Raw genomic sequence first — 18,918 nt, forward strand, 5'->3', positions numbered from 1 at the left:
GTGTGTGTGTGTGTGTGTGTGTGTGTGTGTGTGTGTGTGTGTGTGTGCGTTTTCGACACAGATTCCAGCCAAAAAAAACTCTTTGGTGACACGCCAGTCAAGTGTGACGTTCATTTCTTAATTTACTTGAGAAAAAACATTTTCCGATTCTGCAGAATTCGTATTCTTGAAACTCACTTTCAACACACTTTTTCACAGCATGTGTGCGCGCACTGGAAATCGGAATTGAGAATTCTGTTCTGTCGCACACATTTTATAATTCCAATTTCTCGGTGCGTGCATAAAGTACGATTTTCCTTTGAAAATATTTAAACTTCACAACTTTTGCTTCTTCTAATTCGTGTTCATTTTCTGCTTCTACCGAATGAGAAGAAACAGAAAAACGTATTTTATGAGAATAAAAGAGAAAAAAAAATGTTTTCCCTCATTGTGTTGATTGGGGCGCAATAATTATGTCCAAATATTTCTAGAAAAGCGGTTTCATTGCTCTGGGCACAGGAATGCTGATTTCTTTGATATTTGGATTTATATTTGGTTTAATTGTCGGCGCAACTGAACAGCCATGGGGTCTCAATGACTGGCCGACCGAAGAGATGAAAGGACGGTAAGTAAACATACACATTTTCCTCGTTGCGACCGATTTTTTTACGCTCTTTCTCGATCGTTCTATTTCTCTTATTCTCTTTCTCAAAATTATATTACTTTCTCTCTATCTCGCATTTCCCATTTCAATTTTTTTTTATTGTTTCTCATTCGCTTTGGCTTGGAAAACTCTCGTAAGTTTTCTGCTTCACTTCAATTTCTTTACCTGATTTTAGCGCTAAGCACATTGGATTTTCTTCGTTTCCTGTTTAAGAGAGAAATAAAAACCGCAGCGAGTAAACTTAAAGAGCCGTAGCATGGAGTGTGACATTTTCGGTTTGGTACGGATTTTTGATTGTATTTCCTGGAAATTCAATTATTCATGCTCATTGTGCTGTTTCTTTCATCGAAATTTGTCGCGCCCAGGCAGATATTGAATATTTAAAATTCAATTTGATTGTTGCCTCTTTACCGATGTTTTCAAACGTAGCTTAACTTTTGGCAACCTTCATACGAATGGAAACCACTTGGAACTTTACACTACCGAGAATTGATAAACAAATAACGAACATGGTTAACAGGAAAAAATACCGTTCTTTTATTGGTATCCCATCGCACTTTCATTTGTCAACCCAAAAGTGTAATGTTACATTGCTTATGCAGAAAAGAAAGATACAGGAAGAGAGAAGGGGAGATCTTTTTCAACATCCGCAGAGAATGCCTCATTTTCATATATGTTCTACGATGTATAAATAATTTTCTTATAATTAGATTAAAAAGCGTCTATTAAAATGAGATGAAATTGCCGGAGCGGTTTATTGAATTGACTTCGCGACTCGAATGCAAAGAATAAAAATGATTTAATGTGACCAATTAATGAGGAAAATGTGAAGAGTCATTGACTGTGCGCATCGTTCAAGCCAAAAGAAATTTATTCATTTTATTCATTCAGACGGCAGAGAGAGGGAGGAAGAGAGAGGAAAAAGAAAGAGAGAGAGAGAGAGAGAGAGAAAAAACAATATCACGTAGAGCGTAAGTTATGGAGTGACAGTGTGTTTTCAATCAAACTGCAAATGAATTACTGTGTCTTCGAGTGCATTATTATGAATTTGTATCTCACAGCGAATGAACATCTAAAAATAAACTCTAAATATAAACTGGATGTTGTGACGCAGTAACTTAAGCCCAATAATAGATAAATATATGAAAAGAAGAAGGCGTGAAAAGTAATACCATGCGAGAAAAAAAAAAACAGAGCATTAAAGTATCCCCTATAGATATGCAACGCTCATTTTGAGCTGAAAACTAGTTTGAATGGCAAATGGTAATGCAATGCATGCCGAAACAGATTGTATATCTCAAGGGACAGTCGTCTGTGCTGGATATAAGCATTTAGTGAAAATCGGTGATGTTAAACGTGCAAGTCAAATAAGCTGAGAAGCGTAAACAGCTCGATTCATTCCGGCTCCTCCGGAGAGATTCCGTTGTTCACACACATTGCGCAATTGCATTCAAAGTCGCAGAGTGTCAAGAAAAACGAAACACTCGCAAAGAGATAATTCTTCTGGAGCCCCACTCGAGTAAAACTAATCAAAGAATAGTATTCGAAGCTAAAATTAGTAAATCTACTGCGGCAGTACCGTATAACTCTTTGCAGGTTCTTTCTTCCACGAAATTTTGTGATAAAAATAAGTGCGCAGTCGTTGTTTTTATTCTTGCGATTCTTTTAATCGACTCGTCGTTTCTCCAACCAAATTACTTAAGCGTGTAATTTGTTGATTATATTGAACAAGTACACAGGCGGAACATACCACTTCAAGCGCAAAACACTTCACTTTGTTGGCGTTAGTTTTAGCAAATTGACAGATGCAATTAATGTTAATCTTCTTCGTTCTGGTTGATTTTTTCTCCTCTTCCTTCGCCGCTTGTTCGCTTTTCATCACGCCTTTTCTTTATTCTCAATTTAAAATGAAGTCGTTGCTGCAATTTGTTGCGTTGACGAGTAGTTTATTTCAACGTCGACGACGACGACAACGACAACGACGACCAACGAGTTCATTCGCTCGCTTCCATTCAAGACGTTGAATGAAAATTATTTCACTTGAACAACGCTAATTTTGGTGTGCATCGTTTACATGTTTTGTTGGGGCGTTCGTCTACTAACAAGAGTTGATGCATTTTGCAGGCAACAACAATAGTTTGTGAATGTAAATGCTATCGTGATGTTGTTGTTCTTGTTCTTATTGTTGTTGGTCTTTGTTTTCTTTTATCTAATTTCATTTCCATTTTATGTTTTTCATTTCCAGTGGAAATGCTCGTTCATTGTGGATGGGTGTCGCATGGTAAGGAAATTTCCGTCTCTCTGTTCAAAAACTTTCTTATTTGAGGGAGACAAATGAAAATGGACATTTTGTTTTCTTGTTTCGTTGTCAGGGCATTGACATCCGGCTCAGGTGTGGCGGTAGCACTGTTGTTGGGTGCATCTGGCCCTTTGATCGGTGTTGCAATTTCTGCATCTCTACTGCCACCGGTCGTCAATTGTGTAAGTATTTTTACAAATGGAAAATATCGATTTGCATTTGCTCCGTCGCTTCGACTCAAACATGGGTGAAACAACGTCATCCAATTTAAAATTCGGTTTGGATTGTGACAATTGTGTAATATCCGATTTCTGCTACGAATATTCTTTGATTCTATTTTCATTTATTCCGCAAACGAATCGGTTTTTTTGAGACAAGTTCATAGCCAAGCAGCAAAGATCGAGATGACGTCTGTCCTAACGATCCAATTTCAGGTATTGACACTTTTTTCCCTGTAATTTTAATGATTTCCACCGTTGTCTGAATTCGAAATTGATTCTCGTCTCGTACGAATGGAATGGTAAATGAATTTCAACGAATCAACATTTTGAAAATTGGACGAAAGGGAGAGAGAAAAGTTATACAATTTTCCAACGCATTTTCAGTTCTTGTGTGAGCACTATTAGCGTTGATCTGCTAATGAAAATGATTCATTATGCAAATGATGGTATTACGGATGTAAGTTTGTTATTACGTCGGATTTTATCAGGCGCCCACCTTCGTTGTCAACAACGGCATCAGCAGCAGCACGGCGGCAACAATGGCGACAAAAACAACAAGTGCTTATTATTTATTTTTCAATTTACTTATGAATACTTTTTGCCTAGCCACCTCCAATTCGTAAACTTTTACTTCTGACACATCCAGTCAGTGCGAATGATTATTGAAATATCCGTTTGATGGAATTAAATTCGTTGTCATTTTATTGGAAGCAGCCAGATTGAATAGGATTCAATTATTTTACGATTTCCGAGAATGTTTTCAACATTCAATTCACAAGTCTGTATGCCAGTGCTGCACTAGAAGTGGAAATGTTCAAATGAATGCAAAATAAAATGAAGCGGTCGTTTCGTTCATGATATTTGCTCTCGATTTATTTTTGAATTAAAGTTGTGCTTTTCTCTTGCAAACTTTTCTCGCAAATTATAAAACTTACTCATAAAATAGCTAATGATTTGCTTTCAGCTTCGGCATGGCAACTTGTAAAAGTGATATTTTGTGCTGACTTGATATATGTTTTTCCAACTGATAATGTCTTGACTTGATTTGCAGGCATCGGTCCTTGACACAGAAATCTTCTGCTTCCTTTTTTTCGCTCTCTCACTTTCTCTCTGCGAATTTCCATTTCAATAAATGGACTTTTATACGATGTTAAAGTTCGTTTCGCACAGTAGTTAGTAGTGTGTCAATCGGATGTGATGAAAATGTGCTGAATAAGCGCAAGACACAAAAGTTGATTCGTGATTACAGCTCAGCGTTATTATTAATTCGGACAGCGTGCATACAGTTAGATAACGTTTGTTAGGTCACGTTAAGCTTTTAATGTGTAACCACAACGCAATGGAAGTGAGCGAGCGAGAGAGAGAGAGAGAGAGAGACAAAAAAGAAGCATCCATGATATCTGCTTTCTTTTTTTCCTGTAGGCACGGAGAGACTCTGTGAATGTGAATGGGCTGATGAGCGAGCATGCCATAACGACTGATGCGCCAACAAATAAACGGAATAACAATGAATATTAATTTCTAGACCAATTTGTTGTGTATTTGTTGTTGACTCTGCGTGCCGAGAGTGAGAGCCTTGGCGTTAAGTGCGAAAAGTTTCGGTACATCGGGCCAAAAAGTTTGTGTGCAAATAGTGACACACACAACAGCCACACAATTGGCAAAGTAATTTTGCCCTCCATTACATTGAACTTGTGAAATTCATCAAAATCTCTTTTGTTCTTTTTGAAAATAATCGTCAGCATATGCACACGTACAAGAATCGAGTCGACAACAAGGCAACAACAGAGCACACAACTTAACCCTCTAATGCATTAATTTTTCACAGGGCTGGGAGTATTGGTACTTGGTTGATTTTTGGCAATAGATGATTAAGAAAATATTCATAATCCTGGATTCTCCATGGTTTAGTCAGGAAATGCGGTTGACATAAATCAGAGAACAATCAAATCCATTGTTTAAAAGTGTCAAAAATGTGTCTAATTTGGAGTTCGAATAATTAATTTTGTCAAATTTTTATTTTTGCACACATTTTTGTTTATAACTTTACAATCACACTACATAGATAAATATTGCCAAAGACAAAAATTAAGAGAAAACATTGACGAATAAAAATTCTCTTTGAAGCAATGTGATACGATGTACGGTTTACATTCTACAGGCATTCAAATGTTGCCCGTCTGGAGGCGGTTGTATGCATTAGAGGGTTAAATACAATTTTCTGTCAATCAAAAATGGCTTTTCACACATTTCGAATTGATGTATTTTTTTTATGATTGGCCAATTTGACCGCATTCACATCGCGTATGACCAACATGTTTATGGTTTCGTCTCGAAAATGTAAATAAACCAAAAAGAAAATGCTCTATGTAATGAAGCATCGATGGCAACGAAAACATAATTGGAAAAGTTTTGTTTTTTGCCTTCTGTGGACGTCGAATTCTATTTTTAGCTGAAAGCTTTTCAACAATTCAATTTTGATGCAGCTTTGATGCCGATCATATATTTCGTTAATCCAGAAGGCGAGAATTATTTCCTCAATTGTTGCGATGTGTATCAATGAGCCGTCGTAATAATGCGCCATTGGTGTTTAGTGGCATGGAATATTTTGATAATATGCTCGGAAACATCATTGCTGTTGAACTCTATAATTTTCACTGAATGATTTTACAATTTAGCCATTGCACATTGTGTCGCTTTCGGTTGGAGCGCGTATGCTGCGCGCCGCAAAAAGCAATCTGTGTAATGAGAAACGAACAAAGACCAACAATGCCGAATACCAAATGGCAATGGCAGTTGTAGTGTACGAAACGCATTTTCATTATGTAAAGTGAGCACAATACACAATACACAATTCACTTGGCCATTTTGACTGCTGATGAGGTTGGAAACGCGTTGTGGAAACATCTGTTTCTGAAAACGACCGGCATTGAAAAAGCATTCGTCAGGCCGTCAGTCAAGTAAAGCCATAGACTTTTTTTATTTTCAATCAAAAACAAACCACTCTCACCGCATCCTTCCGCTTAACTCATGGCAATTAATATGTTGTCGATGGGCACATTGAGCATTCATCATCCGCCCGTTTCTTGTCAGCACTGTGTAGCAAAATGCTTTACTGCCGATCACAAACTATTTAAGTCAGTTGGAGTTGTTGGCCGACTTGTTTCGTTGACGTTATACAGCATCCCAAAAATGATTGCAATTTATCGCAAGCGACAGCGCATTTTGATGTGTCATGAGAAACCGAACCGTTGCCAAAATGCAAACAGATGGCCGAGAATATGTAAATTTGATGAAGTCAATTCGAAACGAAGCCGATCCACACATCCACAGTCATAATGTTTTTTTTCGTCTCGTTACTTCTGCTTTGCCTCCTGATAATAAATGGGTCATAATGTGCTCGCTGTGTGAACAATTTCATTGCGATGTATATTTTAATGTTTCTCATCATCACAGGGACTATACTGGGCACTGGCGTGCACTTGGATGATCTACCATGATCGAGGCCAAAATGTGAAAATACCTCATATGAAAGGCGAACCATACACCGGAAATTCATCTTACGTGCCGCTCTATACAAATTATATACCGACCGAGTTTCTGATTAGTGGCATCGTTTCGGGTTTGCTAACCGTTGTGAACGTGATATGCATTTTTATCACCGCCATCATTGTGCTAAAAATCAAAGAAGTCGCTGCACCATACACGTCCAGCCCCGATTTGAGACGGTAAGTGAAATGACGGCCAATATAACGGTTTTAAGTAGCACAATTCACGCGCTCGCGCGTGAATTCTCATCTTTTAGCCCGTAGTGTTTAATTTCATTTCCATTGACCAAGTTTAGTACTGCTGTTGCTCTAATGTCGATTTTGTCGCGTTTCCACACGGACGCACTCACATCCATGCCCACATACACACATCTATGCCATAAACAGGCAAATATATTCGATATTACTTCGTAATATGACCGCTCACCACACACAAACACACTAAATAGATTTTATGTTCGTTGCCATTTGGTGGCTGGTTTCAAGATATATTCATATGCAGCCGCGCGCCCGCTATTTGACCGTGCAAGAACTGTCTTGAACATGTTTCGAAAATGGATTCCGGCTAATTTCATTTGGCGCTTAACTGGTAAGAGTTCGTTGGCGAATTGCTGGCCACGGGTGCTGCTATTGTAATGTAACATTTTGCGCTTTTATGGAGTGTGTGCAGTACATTCAATGACTAATGATGGCGGTCGGTCGGTCGGTCACTGGATTGCAATTTTATATTCTGCAGACGCGTTTCGCGTACTTTCTTCTTTATTTGTTGGACACATTTGATTAGCGCCCCGATCACGACTTCTCTTAAAAAGTCATGAATTTTTTAATACTGAAATCCCGTAAACCCTATTACACATTATCGACTAATCCAATTCACTGGCTGTTTATTTGCCGTTTTTATCCGTTTTGTTATTCGCGCCGACAGTTCATTTTATTTGCTGTCTTCATTATTCAGATTTATGCCCTTCTCCTCCTTTTTTTTGGTGTGTGACACAGTGAATGTTAACTTGCTCCACTTTTTTGTTTCAAGTGTAAATTTTGTGGATTTTGTAATGCATCGGCAAATAATGCTATCCTAGAAAAATAAACGGAGTGATCAGGCAACGGGAAAACGATATACCGAATGCCAAATGACATTCTCAAGTGATAAAAACAGTGGTGTTATCTCGCCGTTTAACAGCATTCGCAATATTTTTGGGTGGTGGGCAAAATACAAGTCGACGTGCCAAAATGATAGATTGGTATGATACTGTCACTGTTGTCTGGGTCGCGGCGCTTCGTGCAAATCATTCGAATTCCATTCTGTAGGAAAATATTTTCGCGACTTTCCATGTTATCCACGGTTAAATATGTGAATGAACAAAGGCAGCCGTCGAACGAACCACCGTGTGTATTTGAGGCGAGGCAAGTAATTTGGTTGGGAAACTTTGGTCTGACGTTGATGAATCATTAGACGCTTAGACAAAGATTTCGTATGAATGTATTTCATAACCGTGAACCTGACGAAAATGGATAAATAAGACTATGTGAATGCTAAGGTGCAAAACGATTGAATTGGCAACAGAAGATAGATTTGGTCGACAGAACAAATGGCCAAATTTGTAAGCAATTGTGTTAAACACGAGTTACAAGCTCTGCGTGAACGAATTTTGCAGACAAAAGATTATTGCATTTCTTAATTTTGGCGGCGACATGGCGACACTTGAATTACCTTGCCGAAATTTGGCTTTTTTTTTGTCTGTTCTCGTTCTTGGAAAGGGGATTCATTTTTGTTATATGTTTGTTTGTCAAAGTGAGAGAAAATTGGTCGAGAACAAGCGAAAAAATACGGACTTTTTTATTCGATTCGGAAACGACTTGAGTCGTGAAATTTTCCTTGGAATCAACTTTCATTCGTGCCACTTTTTTATTACATGTGAAATAGAATGAATTTGTTTATTTCAAAATTAATTGAATGGTTTTGTTTTAACTAGCTTGTGTTTGATCCACACAAACAACTTGGATTTGATGAGATTTTCCATTTACTCAATTGTTACTCATCAAGTAGCATTACGAATTCTTTTTTATTGCGTTCGATAAGATCGAAGCAATTCCCAAATCAAACATCAAATTAATACTCATTCAAATCCAATCACAATTTTACGACTTTGATAATTTCAATTGATCCGGATTCCACAATAACTTGAACCACTGAATTCGTAAGGAATAAAAAAAGACCCATCTTCCTATCGACAATAATTTTAAATCAACTTTTTTTCTGTCTCCTCTGTTTCCCTGTTTACGGTGCAAAACTTTTCTTTTGCATGTAATAAAAGCTTAAAAAACAATAAAGTTTCTTTGGTCGGGAATAATAAATTCTCATTCTGATGAAATGGGATAGAAGCGAACGAAGCAAAGAACAAACGAACGATCGTACAAATAGGGAGCGACAAAAACAATGCGAAAAAATCGGCACACGAACAGTTGTCACAACAACAGGGAAGAGTTTACTCTCTTTCCGAAACCAAATAACAAATGTTTCACTTAACTTTAACCCAATTTAAATTGTAAATTGGTACTTAATCTGATGTTAGTGAGTGTTCGCGAGCTGCTGTCACTGCTGATACCGGCACTCTTTCTCCCTCTCTCGTTTCGTTACGATTGGTTTATTCGTCACACTTATTATGTATTTGTGCAGAACCCGTGTCCCATGGGAATCATAAATCTACGGAATCAACATAGCAATAATACGCATTGGATTGAGATAACAAAAACAAAAGGGAAAGAGAGAGAAGCGAAGAGAACAAAAAAAATGTGATGCGGCAACGTCGAAGTCGAAGCACATTTTAAAATGGAATGAAAGAACATCCAATTAGAATAAATTTCAATTGCATAATAATAACGTTATTTTTCACTTCTGTTGATCTGCACGTATTGCCGCACAAAACGACCGAATGATAATGGATAAGCCACAAAAAAATGTAATTGAGTTATTGAATTTGATTAAAAAAAATACGACCAACAACAAGCGTTCGGAGATTTAATTTAAATTTCACATGACTCGTTTTATTGAAGAAATACTTTTTTCCCTCCTATTTTATCGAAACAATATGGATAGAAATTTAATCTCTACCCACACAAAAAATGAAGAAAAAGAAACAACAGTGAAATATCGATTAATTTATATTCGATGATGGATAAATCCAATGTTCTCGGCAAACAATCAACACTTTTGCAAAACTACTAAAGATGTTCATTTGAAACTCACAAGAAACCTCATGTAAATCTATTGCGATATAATAACCTATTTGTCTGCAACTTTTAACGCAATTTTTCTTTGCCAAACTTGATTATCGTGTAAGTTAAATTGCGCTCGAAGACTGTCTAGAACATTGCAACATGTTTCCACAACTATAGAAAACATATCAAACGAAACGAATCGCAATTTGAAAATTAATAAATTCCTCGGGCAAACTAATGGCTGAATAATAACTCATCTTCATATCGCCATATATCAGAGGTAATGGAGCAAATTTGTCGAATCGTTTTGACAAATTCGAAATGCCCCCTCCCACTCCGTCATTTCTCCCATTCACCCATCCACTTTCTCTCGACTGGCAAATATTTATCGAAACAGTCAAAGTCTGCATTAAAATTAACAGCAAATAATGAGACTGTGCTATCGTCGATTAGCCAAGAATATGCCTGCGGTGCGGTTGGTCATATTGAAATTCATGTGCGCCCCAAGTGATACGACTGATATGTGGGGATTTTATTGATATTTAAGCACCAACCTGGGACGAATGCTCTCGCAAAACGTTTTGCCAATAGAATGAAATGATACGATGTGGGGGGGTGAGGGCATGTGGAATGTATGTTGAATTGACGGAGAATTGGCAGACGCAAAAATTACGTCGAAGAGAGAGTGTGAGAGTGAAACATGTGGTTCGAAGCATGCAACAAGAAATCGTGATAATATTTCAAAATAATAGTTGTCGGTTGGTCTCAGATGTGTGCGATGTGTGTGGACGCACTTTAGAAACACAAAAAAAAAACTTTAACATCGCCCATACGCATTGTTGAGTGCTAATGAAAGTGGTTAAAGACAAGAGGAAAATTGCCACTAAAGGATTCCAATTTGAAACATTGTTGAACATTGAACTGCCATTGTTCTGCATCGTCAACTATATTAGATGTCACACATACACACACACACACACACGTTACGGATCCGCATTCGTAAAAGCTAAAGGCAACCGTTTATTACACGGTGAATAATTCAACCAGCTCACACGTTTGATATATATGCCTTGGGAACCGTTTTTGTTGTTGTTGTTGTTTTATTGAATGACGAGTAAAACATAATGGTAATTACGTTTCGAAAGCGATACTATTAGCCGCGCGCAAATCACATCGATCACCACACTCTCACATACACACACACACACATAAAAGCGAGCCAGCGCACACAGGCATACCACATGTTCCACAGTTTTTGGACCAAATATCGCGTTCACATTACTTGATATTCAGCCGTGATGCGGGATGTGGAATAATTCGATCGTTTCTATTCCTCTCCATTATCCCTCCCGGATTACTATTTATTTCGCGTGAAGTATTTCTGTGATTTTGCAAACCGTGCCAAGCACTCGACACAGTGAATTAGTTGAAGGGCCATTTATTTTCGTACATAAATATCATTTTATTGTGTTCGATAAATGAAACAAACGCTATTTTATGGTATTTATTTGTTGCGACCGCTTGAATTATTTTCAAGTAGCTCGTTGGCATCCAACAATCAACGCATATTTTGCATGATAACAATCTTCTCGCCCATCCAATTGATCGCATTGTGAGTATCGCCAACGAAAAAAAATGCATCATTCAAATTATAAATCAGTCAGGCTTTAGTGAAATTCGTCTGTTATTTCAAGGTTTCATTTCGAAATGCTACGTGAACTTTCTACGTCATGCAACAAACAAAGTGCATAACCCATGTCAAGCTGTCATTTTTCGCTTATCTCTCGTGGTTTTGGTTGCTGCAAAACTTTCGATTAAACTTCGAATAATCCATTTAATAGCGAATGTGAACGTGGCTCGATATTCGCTCCGTGGTTCATATTTTAGCTCAACAACAGAGCAGAAAAAGCGCAAGGAATTTCCATAATCTTTGCAATCTACGTACGCCAACGTCAATGCATTACATTCTTATATATATGTTATGAAAACTTTCATTTGCATTTGCGCATATTTGTATGTATTTAGAATCGGGGATTGCTCAAATGCATTCCATAAGCAAATTGTCAAGCATGCAAAACGATTCAGAGATGATGCAGAATAAGCACCACGTGATGGTAAATAACCCAGAACTTCTTTTTGATATGTGAGGCTTTTATAATGCTGAATTTCTCCTATCAAAACCACTTTCAAGTTTTACCTTCACCAAGGATTAACCGTATGTTTTCCATATCTACTAACTCTGTTGCCCCCACACGCGAATCAAAATATATGAAAATTCATAATGTGATATGAATGAAAATATGTCATCAAGTTGATGCTAAAAAAAATGAACAACTTTCTAGTTGATCATTTGCAATTTACCTTGAGCTCAAGCGGAAATAAGGAAGCGTGAATGTTGTTGCAGTGATTAAATTAATGAAAATGTTGTTGAAAAGTTGACGAATCATCAACACTTTGAATATTTTGAGGAGATTCCGGTGAAAATGAATAAGTTTCCGCGTAAAATGATGAAATAAGCTATTTTCACGGTTCAAGCTCGAAATATGTATAAATAAGCATGCATTTCTACTTTGATGATGGTTAAGAAACTTGGTAAACTAATTAAAATTCCATTTTAGAGTGCTTTCTGATGATGTGAAATTATTAACTCTTTCAAATGACCCGTGTCTCATGAATGCAACAAGCATAACTTTGACACATTTCTAGCGAATTTGCAATGTTTTTGTTCAGTTCATCCTAGTTTGCCCTCGAAAAATGTATTTGCACCTATTTTGTTCTTTACAAGTACTGTAACTCCAAGGACGATGAATTGTGAGGAAGGAGGAGAGGACTGAGGAGGTTCCTCTTCTCCTCAGTTCTTCATCCACCACCTTACAGTTCTTGGTTCTTCTCAATGAAGAAAATAGCCAAATATTCATTTGTCGTACATTTATATACAACTGTAAGCTTCATCAAAATTCCTGGAAACTCTTTTGTGGTCATGAAGTTTGCTATTATTTTAAGAATTTTCTCCTTTACAATAACTGATTACGCAGGGTATGTTTTTGATTCATATATTTTCAGATTTTGGGAGACGGATATAAAAACCGTGAGAGAATCAAATAGGTCAACAATACGGCGCAAATATGGGAACAACACTGGTGCAGCAACCAAGCCAACGTATGTGAAAAAAACTTCTTTATATTTTGAACAATTTTTAATGCATTTCTCAAATACTCCAACAAAGTAGCACTTTTTAAACCTCTAGATAAAACTATTCGATATGATTATTATTAAGCATGAGTGGGAAAACTTTCATTTTTGCGCTTCAAAGAGTTTCTGTCGCTGCAGTTTTCATGAAGTTTTGACTTAATTTACTTTCAGTAACTATTATTTTCCAGATATTACCATCATAATATTACCATCATAAAGGGTGTTTCACAAACTTTTTATATAAGATAAGTAATCCTTGTGCATCTGTCTTTTTTTCTTTTTCCATCTGCACTGATTAAATATTTAGATTGGACAACATTCTGGAGACGGATCCACAGAATGGAACTGCATTGGAGCAAGCGATCAAAGAAGCTGTTGACGATGAAACATTCCGTAAAGTGAAACGTATGAGCTACTCGGGTGGTTCAGCTGGTGAAGTGAGTATGCTTAACCAAATATTTGGTTCGTCTTTTGATAAATGCATTTCATATATTCATTTGGTAAACCATTCATTCGATGAAATCTGCCTTATTATTCAACCACTTGAACTCGAAAGGAATGCATACAATATTCAGCTGGTTCAATTGCTTCGAAATGTTTGAACATCATTGGATTCATAAAACTGGTTACCTTGGTAATATGATCGGTTTTCAAGGTATTTCCAGCAGTCTAGTCACTAAGAAGATTCAATATGAAAACCAATTGATATTCAAGCATCACAGCATCCATAAGCGTTAAACATTGTGCGAATTCTAATTGGCAACCACGAGCCAACATTGTGTCAATCATAACTGTGTAAGTTCAACATCATTGCATAAGTTTTCGTCAATATTGCTAATGCCGTGTAATTTCAAATCAGATAAAATTGTTTGTGCTCATTGAACAAAACTTGCAAAAATACCCAGAATAGCTAAAGCGTTCAAAGGCAACGAAGAGAATATTCACTGAGTGCAAATGCAACTTGTGCTCTCCTTTTAAAAATCTCTTCCCGGGGAAAGTGTACACTCTAAAACGAGCTTGACTACATCAAATGAAATTAAATTGTTCTTCAAGAATGAATGAAGTAATCATTTTAAATTGCCAATCCGTAGCAGCATTATAACATTTTCAATATTTTTCTTCGTGGAAAATGTTCTTTTGCTACAAGAAGATTGCAATGTTCGGGATTTTTTTCTCGTTCGTATTGTAAATATTTATCGATTAAATCGCTTAAACTTGGAATCGTGCTTATCTGGCAGACAATATCAACAAATTTGCAGCGACGTTTTTTTCGATGTCGTTGTCGTTGTTGTTGTTGTTGTTGCAAAAATCGACATAATAATCGTAACAATGAATTGATATTGTAAGCCATTCACCGCACCACTTTTCGAAATTATCGAGGACGTAATCTCTGTGTAAATCCCGACGTTTATCGTAACAAAAGAGCGCACACAACATATGTCAACACACTGAAACCAATGTATTCTAATGAATTCGTAGCAGAGGATTTCAATTTTTCGAAAACAAATTCCGATTGAACCAACAAATTCCAACGTAGCATGGGTCTAGTATGACATTCCCGTTGGACTGAGTGAAAAGTTTTTTATTTGAAATGTAAAGGATTGAAAAGCTTTAATTTCAATTAAATATTTTTTAGTCCCAACGATACGGGGTGTGGTCGTTGATTGTTCTTGTAAATGGTTTGTTTGTTGTTCCGTGACGAGTTGTATGCTGGTTCTGTTTGTCCATGTGACGATTTCATGACAGTGACCATCATCGTGATTTTTTTTTTCATTTTGTCACAGTCGAAACCATTTGAAATTTACACATCAAATCATTTGATAATTATCCGTTTATTATTTGTCTTAGTCAGTATCAGTTGTAACACGTCACACATTTTCCAAAATCAAAATATTTTGTCTCTGTCAACGTGTACCCAATCAAACAATTCTATTCCGGTTTTAAGTTTGCCGGTTGACCGAATGCGGCCTTCTGGCAAATTGGTTGGTCAATGGATGGAGAGTAAGAGGAAAAAAGTAAACAGGGAAAAATGTGTGTTTGTTTACTCAATTGTGTGATGTTGCTTTCGACATTGCGGAGATGGTTAGACGGCAAAAAGCTTCGCTTTCGAATGAACCCTTATCAAATTGAAAAATGAATGCGTGCGATGAACAACTTCTAATTCCACATATGTGGGAATTGGGAATTTGTATGCTTTACAACATTCGTACACACATCTATACAGACGCTTGGCCTGTACTGCTATCCATAGAAATTCAACTAATTTCATTGAAATGGGTGTCGTCACAAACAGATAGATTTTTGTCGCTCTGCCGAGCGTATCAAAAACCTATTTTACGTTGGGTGTCTCTTGCCTCACCTCAATTTTTCTCTTTTTTTCGTTCTAACGATTACGCTCACGCTCACTCAATGCAATCAACTTTCAAAAAGCGTCCTTTTTTTGATACGTGATTCCGACGCCAATGCCAATGCCTAACTTCATGGCCTTTCTCTCCTGTGGCCCTCTCTCACTAATTCAATCTGTGGTCAAATGAATGATTTGTAAACTTTTTGGTGGTCGACACAAGTTCAAAATTAAATGAGACTCAAAAGAAATTGAATCAATCTAACGAAAAACTGACGCCATTTGAGATAAGCATCATGAAAATTAGATTTTTCTTTTCGAATCCGAATTCAAAGACTTAGATTTACATTTGAAGCGGAGCAATTGTTATAATTCGCCTCCATGAAATTCGTCACGTCAATGTGACTTTCGCAATTACACATTCTATGGAATTGCTGTTTGTCTTGCGGATTTTGCGTCGTAATTACAGAAAGAAAAGAAAAAAACGGAATGTAATTATTGCAACAAATTAGGAATAATTAAAGAATTTCCGCGAGTATCCTTTTCGATCGACGACCAAAGACGCATTTCTCCAGAGTAATTTATACTGTTTTAGATAATGTCTGCAAAAGTATCGCATTAACTGAGTCTCGTGCGACCTTTTTTTGTTGTGTCGTTTTTCGTACGTTCAACAGATTTTCGAGCCAAAGTTTTTGCGTCTTTGACTGAAGCATCAAGTTGAAACATAACTTTGCTTTTCATCAAGCGAATTATACTCGAGAGAGAGAGAGAGAGAGAGAGAGAGAGAGAGAGAGGCAACAACACCAGCGGATTAAGATGACAACAATCACTCTGAAGCCGAAATGTAAAGAAATTTAATAAGCTTTTTCCAGACAAAACATTTTTTTCTTGCAGTTGTCTCACGAAATCGCAACTGTTGGAATCATCAATTACTTTTGCTAGCCATTTCGATTCGATAAAAACCGAATATCAAGGTGACAATCGCAAAAGATTACGATGTATGTAAAGCAGCTACGAAAACAAAACAAGAACAAGACAAAAAACAAATAAAACCTGAAAGCTTTACAATGAAAAATCATTCGTAAAATTATCGAATTTTTGTCGAGAAAATTTCCATGGATTTCGATGCACCAAAATAAATGAAGAAAAAATAATCTGAATGCAAAATTTAGATTCGAATTCAAATTCAGCTGTTGAGGTGTGATGTTTGTCTCGTACGCGTTGTTCCAGACAACAATTGAACACGTTTGCCTATTCAATTTGGAATTAGAGTGCGGTTTTTACGAGTTTTCACCATTTTTGCATTTACATTCTTGAATGGTAGAACAGCAACAACAACGGCGGCGGCAATATGCACACGACAAAAAGAAGGAGAAGAACAATTTGGGGCTTATTGCCCTGCGCTGAAGTTAAAAACCTATAAATGTTATTCACGTATTCCCAATGGAACCGAATCAAAAGCGCCATGCCAAGAAAAATCGAGAAAAAAATACCAATGCATCTGTTTGTTTCATTCAATGCAATTAGAGAGTGGGAAAGAGACTGTGAGGTTGGCGAATACGCCAGGAGCAATGGTACGTAAAACGAATGACAACACAAGCCATTCATAAATTTGTCACCAGTTTTTGTGTGCATGGTCGAGGTCAAGTGCTTGTTTATTTTGGCGAACGATGCTTTGTTGTTTGGTGCGATAGCGTTCATACGGCCGAATAGCCGGCATTCATTGCAATTGAAAAGGTGATGATTTTATAGAACATATTCAAAGGCATTCCAAAGCATAATTCATTATATTGTCATTTCGATAGCATTGAAGTGCATTTCAAAATATTCCATGAATGTTTTTTCTCTCTTTCTCCCTCTGTCTCTCTTCATTTGTCGTTAGATTACGAAGCGCTTAGGTCTATCGTCGAATGGCAAAAGTGGCAACGGGGACAACAGTGTATCAACAGCCAGCGCCATTCGAAATTCCAAAATAAATGCGGATTTAAACGTTTTGGATCAATTGGTATCGTCGTTGCTTGAACGACAAAAGCAATCATCACCACCCGTGTCGAGCAACAGAGAGTCGACCAAGTTAAGCCGCTTGAAATCGTTGTCATTCCGAAATCGGCGCTCATCGAACAAAGGAATACCGTCGACAGCTAATGAATTGAATCTGTTTTCGAGCAACAGCGGCAGCAATGGCAACACCAATGCTTTTATTCAAGCAGCCACAGCAATGCCAACCATATCAGAGAGCAGTCACAGCAACGTGATGCCCCTTACACCACCGTCGCAACCACAACAATCGTCATCTGCAATGAATTCGTCAAGCTTGGATCGACGGCACGGATCATCAGGTGTACGACAAATTATAAATACCATCAAAAATGCACCGCATCGCTTGAGTCAGGGCATTTCAATTGATCATCATCGTTTGAATGACGAAGAAAGCAGCAATTTAACACGAAATATGCTCGACTAAATTCGAGAGCAATTTTTGGAAATCAATTTTATCAACTATGGATGCACAAGTGTACACTGCATATGTTCAACCTATATATGTGTACGGAACAATACGGAAATACCAATAATAATCGACACGAAAATGTGTAGTGGTTTGATGGAGTAGTTAGAATTTAAGTGGAATTTTGTTTAGCTTCATTTTATCGAGAACAGTAAATGTGATTTATTTAGAAGCGAAGTAACAAAGGAATTTTATTATTTATCGAGGGAAAATCAGTTGAATGGCTTCCATCGCATCACATGTTTTAGTGTTCATAAAATCATGTAAACAACATTTGTTAGCTTTTCATCACAGCACGATGAAAATCCATATCATCTTAATGATGAACCGTCTGTTTTCATCAATTTTTGCTGCCCCATAAAAAATACTTTGTTCCAAATCCGACGCGTATTTCGTTCGGAAATTCGGGTATAAAAATTTATACGCTTTGATTCTAAGCGGATCATAAAACCATGAAACGATGAAACTTTCAATCTGTTCGCTGATTAGGACGGGTGTGTTATACATTCTACATTCTGTATGTGAGCTGTGTTGGTTTAAATGAAAATTGGTTGCATAACAAAACGCTGGTTATACACACACAAATGCACGAATACAATTTGAAGCTTATTTTCGGCTCAAGAATACTGTTGCAGTCTCCCCTCACAAAATGTTCGCTAAATCGAAATTAGTTTGTATTTCCGTAAATGCTATTAACAGGAAACCACATCGACAATGCCACAAAATCATTGCTTGCTACATACACAATAGCATAATCTATTTGCTTGCTCTGTTTCCAACTGTTCATTCGATCCGATTATTAAATTAAATAACAAATTGCATTTTGGGCTTAATACAACCTGTGAATTTCCATGGAATTAATTATTTCCCATTTGAATGGTGAATTATGTGGTGCATTTAGGTTTGGTGTATTCGATAGGTACAAATATATGTTGATTAGTCTGTG

At 37.1% G+C, this 18,918-nt stretch overlaps 2 protein-coding genes across 4 annotated transcripts in view; one reads left to right on the forward strand and one right to left on the reverse strand.

Moving 5' to 3' along the window:
• Positions 1–18,157, forward strand: part of LOC129567890 (uncharacterized) — a 25,029-nt gene extending 6,872 nt beyond the window's left edge. The window contains exons 7-13 of the mRNA XM_055445255.1: positions 471–604; positions 2,889–2,924; positions 3,016–3,124; positions 6,620–6,891; positions 12,994–13,089; positions 13,430–13,559; positions 17,349–18,157. Of these exons, the coding sequence (XP_055301230.1) occupies positions 471–604; positions 2,889–2,924; positions 3,016–3,124; positions 6,620–6,891; positions 12,994–13,089; positions 13,430–13,559; positions 17,349–17,930 (1,359 nt within the window). The 3' untranslated portion in view covers positions 17,931–18,157. The remainder of the gene's footprint in view (positions 1–470; positions 605–2,888; positions 2,925–3,015; positions 3,125–6,619; positions 6,892–12,993; positions 13,090–13,429; positions 13,560–17,348) is intronic.
• LOC129567889 (uncharacterized) overlaps positions 1–18,918 on the reverse strand; it is a 181,919-nt gene that overhangs the window by 59,274 nt on the left and 103,727 nt on the right. The gene's annotated exons all lie outside the window — the stretch shown is intronic.

The sequence above is a fragment of the Sitodiplosis mosellana genome, unplaced genomic scaffold (genome assembly GCF_009176505.1).
Source record: "Sitodiplosis mosellana isolate CC-2019 unplaced genomic scaffold, AAFC_SMos_1.0 Smas_scaffold_13, whole genome shotgun sequence".
Lineage (NCBI taxonomy): Eukaryota > Metazoa > Arthropoda > Insecta > Diptera > Cecidomyiidae > Sitodiplosis > Sitodiplosis mosellana.